The sequence below is a fragment of the Micropterus salmoides genome, unplaced genomic scaffold, assembly GCF_014851395.1.
Source record: "Micropterus salmoides isolate LMB-PRFRI ecotype aquatic unplaced genomic scaffold, ASM1485139v1 Ms_hic_scaffold_3, whole genome shotgun sequence".
NCBI classification, from domain to species: domain Eukaryota; kingdom Metazoa; phylum Chordata; class Actinopteri; order Centrarchiformes; family Centrarchidae; genus Micropterus; species Micropterus salmoides.
The window spans coordinates 6929063-6934118 of NW_024042261.1; the positions used below are offsets into that span (position 1 = coordinate 6929063).

At 40.2% G+C, this 5056-nt stretch overlaps 1 protein-coding gene across 1 annotated transcript; it reads right to left on the bottom strand.

Annotated features, from left to right (window-relative positions):
- Nucleotides 1-699: 699 nt before the first annotated feature.
- Nucleotides 700-4484, bottom strand: LOC119883221 (voltage-dependent T-type calcium channel subunit alpha-1I-like). Its single transcript, XM_038693784.1, has 5 exons — nt 4446-4484; nt 3572-3650; nt 3334-3455; nt 2814-2976; nt 700-791 (listed from the first exon to the last, which is right to left on the bottom strand). The coding sequence occupies exons 1-5, from the start codon at nt 4482-4484 to the stop codon at nt 700-702; spliced, it is 495 nt and encodes a 164-aa protein (XP_038549712.1).
- Between the last annotated feature and the right edge of the window lie 572 nt (nt 4485-5056).

Genomic DNA, 5056 nt, shown 5'->3' on the forward strand with positions numbered 1-5056 from the left:
ATTATTTTATTCATCCGCATCTCTGTTACTTCATATCTGTCTTGTCTCGTCTCTTAGTTCCTAGTTCGGTGTTGTAGTTCTTAGTCCTGTACCTTAGTTCATGTCTTTGTGTTTACTCCTGGTCTGTGTACTTCTTTGTTGTTTTGCCCATGTCTGCTCTGAGTTCTGTTTAAATCTTAGCTTCAGTCTGTATTCCTTGTTGGTGTTTATTTGTGATCTGTCTGCTTGTGTCTGTATTAGTTGATTTATATTACTCTGATATGTTTAGCGTTTAGTAACTTGTGTTGTGTCTGTTCCCCCTCAGTAATCTGCCTCTCTTATAGAGAGTGTTTTCCACTGCTGTCTCTGCCTGCCTGCCTCGTTAGCCCTGATCCCAGTCACCTGTGTTGCTCCCGCCCTGCTTGTTAGCCCCTGTGTATAAATGTTTGGTGTTTCTGTTAATTCCCTGTCTGGTCATTGTCGTATGTTGTATCGTGTATGTTCTGTCGGTACTGCGTTACCCGGTCTGTATTTTTGGATGTTCCAATTCCTGTACCTGTGAGTTTTTGTTCATGCCTGTTTGTCTTGCCTTGGATTAAAAACCCTGGAACTTATGTCAGCTCTCCAGTGTCATGCATTTGGGCTCTCTCCTGCTTTGCGCACCCACCGACCCTGACAGATTGCTAATAAAAATGAAGGCATTTCGAAGTCTGTGAACTGTTACGTTGCTGTGGACCCTGCAGTGGTGGCTGCACAGCTGGGTCCTGGTGTGCTGGTTCGTGGACGGATGGAGCCAGGAGTGCTGGAAGATCCTGGAAAACAACAAATCAGTATTTAATCTAAGAAAAACATTTAGTTTTCTTTCTTGACAGTAGTGTTCCAAGATCACAGTGTGATTGGGGGACGTGATCAGTGAATGTACTTCCTTTCCTGTTAGAACAAAATGTGTGTAAGTGCATATGTTATTGTGAACTGCAAAAACAGCATACTTTGACAATGCAAGGGATTCCATTTGTATGTACTATGGAACTGGGACACTGGTCTCCCCTGTAGGAGGAAGACCTGCTGTCTTCAAAGATCAAGTTTGCTCTTCCTGTTTTATAGTTGTTCCATGTTTTCATGCTCTATATTTGTTACCTGTTCCCAAACGGTCCAGCAACACCCACCAACCCTTAAAGTAAGTGGACCTCAGTCCTAGACAACATATTAGGTGTTTATTTTTCAAATATTTAAATATTTTAAATAACACCAGAATCAATTTTATTAAACTTATTTGTTTCTCAAGGATTGCTTTTCATTTTTCTATTTTTTTTCTGTGTACCATCTGTCTGTTGTCTTACGAGGCACTTTCTGGAGGTGTTTGAAAACACCTGGTGTCACACTTCAATTCCTACCATATTAAAGCCGGTTCACACTACTTCAAACAACAAATTAGTGGATAAAAATATTAAAACAGATGTTGAGGTGTAAAGTTGGTTACATTTATTCAAAAAAATAATTTCAGAAATTTATACAAAGTAAAGAACATCTATACACAGTTTACTACTAAGAAAAGAACACAATCATGAAAATAAAGCAAGTGCCATCTAAACATGTGGTAATAAATAAACAAACAAATATAAACAGTTTATTTACACAGGTAAAATATTTACTTAAAATAACAAACTCATAACAAAAACATTTTACAATTTAAAAATCAATCTAATAAAATAATATGATAAAATCAACTGCAATCTATACAAATGTGTGGCAATAAATCAAATCTATACATTATTTCTTAAAAAAAGTAAATCTTTTCTGTTTGGCTTCATGACTGTGTTGACGTGGCTGGAGCTGCGTCTGTCGCTCTCCCCTGGGGACAGCCGGCCCGGTTAGCGCTATGCAATTCTTCCTCCTTTTGGAGAAGACAGCAATCAGTAGGTTTGTGGTGAGATATACAAATGTTCTTTTTCCATTGGTATGACGACGTCAAAGTCAGAAATCAGAGCTTTGTTTATTAGGGTTCAGACCATAGCTCTGATTGCCACCAAATTTTCAGTGAATCATCATTGGATCAAGCCTATAAAAGTTGTATAAAGCATGTCGATATCTCAATTACGTTTTAAGATATGGACCAATGAATTTTGAAAGGGGCGTGACTCTGGACATAAATGACCACAAATCAGCAACCGTAGGGCAGATCATCACAAAACTCACAGGATATGTTCAGATAGGTGCCTCGGATATACCTGGACAGTTTGATGTACATATGTCACTAGGGGGTGCTACAAGCGCAAGACAGGTGCTTAGCATTACACAAATTGCACTATAAATCACATATTCATTCTCCAATCATCACCAATCTCACAGGATATGTCTTCATAAGTAACTGAAACATGCTCTGAAAGTTTCATTAAAATCGAACACCCGGGGGCGCTATAAATGCAAAAAAAACCGCAGGGGATAAAACGCAAATCAGGCTACAAAATGCACATTGTTTGTCCAATCAACACAAAACTTGCAGGATATGTCTACATAAGCACCTCACACATACCCTGAAAGTCACATTCAAATTGACCACTAGGAGGCACTATAAATGCATAATAATTGGATGTGGAATGAACCAAATCAAGCTATAGCTCAGAAAATGCTTGTCCAATCGTTGCAGAATGTGTTTCGTAACAATATTGAACCGTATGTGTGAAATTCCTTTGATGTCGATATTGCAGAAAAAGGTATGACCCTGTGAATCACCGCTTGCGGCTATATTTATTATTTTGTTCTTGTCATGTTTGCACCCACAGCACAGTCCTTCTGTTCTAACCAAAGAATGGATGGATGTACTGCAACTGTACCTCTTTGGCGTCCTCCAGCGCTCGCATGATTGATGCGACCACCAAGTTCACCAGCACAAACTGGGCCATAACCACGAAACTGATGATTGGTTGTACACGGAGAGACCCAGGAAAGGTAGCTCATACAGCCATGCTCATCAGGATGACATTCTCTTAGTGTGTCCTTGAGAGAGACAGAGCAAGATTCAGAAAGGAAGAGGGACTGGCAGGGACTGGCACACAGACTGGAGGCAACATGCAAAATCATTCTTACTTAGAAACCACAGTAATTATAATAAACTGACAACTAAATTGATCCACTGGTATTGAACTTGATGATAATTTTTTATTTGATTACATGTGGCATTTTGTTGGCCATAAGTGGGATAATTCCCTTCAAAGTTTTACATTCAATGCTTGTGATTGTTTGGTATTTTCCCTTACACAACTGAGTTCGGATATCACTGCTTTCTCAGTGGTTGGGAGATACTATGCTGTATGTATAGAACTTGTGTGTATTCATGAAGGAGTGAGTACATACTTTCATAATCATGTTCCAGTTGTCACCGGTGCATAGGCCATACAGCGTGATCAGGGCCACCCCAAAATGTCTAAAGTTGGCTTCAGCATGTAAACCCAGGCATGGGTAGTCATCACTGCATTCTAATAAACACAGAGGCACACAGCACAGACATACAGATATTGATTTCAGTGCACTGTGGACATGTTGGAACCATGATACTTTGCAGTCACCCCGTGTGAAGGTGTGTGTAACTGACCTAGCTTGCCATAGATCTCCACTCCCACCGCAGCGTAGATATAAGAGGACAACATGAAGATCAGACAAATATTGCCAACCTGGAATCAAAATCAGTGTTAGATCTCCTGTCAAACCAACTCTAAGATGTAGATACTCTAAATTCTCAACCAGGGGCCGGGGCCAAAGATGCATTCAGATGTACACACAGATATAGAAGGGTGACAAATATGTAACAACTTAAAACATTTAGAGCTGCTCTAAATAATAAAAAATATTATTACATCAACAATGGATCACATGGCTACATGCATGCAAAAGGAGTCACTCAAAGTGATGAACCCAGAGAGGCTTTTCACACCATTCTGCAGTTCATCTCAGGTCTACAGAGCATTTCAATGTTGGTTTTATGGTCCAAACTTTTCTGTTTTGGTTCACTATCATCATCTCATCAACGTTACATCCAGCTGCAGCAGGCAGCTGTTTTTACCTCTGTTAAACCCATTGGTCGAAACCAGTCCGAATACATGCATCTCACTGGCCACTATGATCAGCCACTGTTTGCATGACCTCACCAGTCTTTCTCTTTTGTTTGTTAAAGGCAATGCTCAGAAAAATAGACCACCAACAAGGCCCTTCATTCTCCTTACTGTTGCACTGGACTTTTCCTCCCTCTTCTAGTATCTCTTCATCTCCTCTTTTTTGATTCTGCTGACACAGGTGGAAGGTCTCCACCATTACACCAATAAACCTGTCGAGCAGAAGGAAGCTTATAATCATTGAAGGAGATAAAGTAAAGCAGCATCCATTCATTGTGATTCCTCACAGGCTGAGAGGAGAAGAGCAGAGAGGAGACATCAAGGACGCATTTATTAGACTGCTTTTCTATAGAATACCTGTTGGTCCACTCCCACAGCATCCAGCCCATCATACATGATGTTCATACAGCCATCTTTAGAGAACATTACTAACAAGCTCATCAGAGCCTGAATGGGAAACAGAGAAATAAGTGGAAAGTCAACACTTTGTTCCCCAGGTCCTACCATTTCTCTCTCCAGTAAACACCTTCATTACAGTTAGATGAATATGGTGCTTTTGTTTAACCAACAAAAAGAAACTAGACAGCACTCAGTGAGTGCATACATCCTCCAGTGTAATTATCTGACTGTGTTACTGTAGAGAGTAAGAGATCCTTTGGAAATTCTGGTTTCAAATCTCCATCATAATTTACATAATGATAGATCATGCGATCATGCCGATTGGCCGAACATGATTTTTATGACAAAATCTAAAACCTGTCCTGTGAGCTTGGTGGGTTAGTCCGTACCTGAAGCAGGTTGTCAAAGTTGTAGGTCCTTCATACCCAGAGATAGTTGGACGACAGACAGTCAGTCTTGTTGGTGATGTTTCTTACGTCCTCACCCACACAGCAGTAGAACCTCCCTCTGAACAACTACAGTGTTTGTGTGAGATAAAGACAGAGAAACAGTGTCTGTAGTGTTATTAT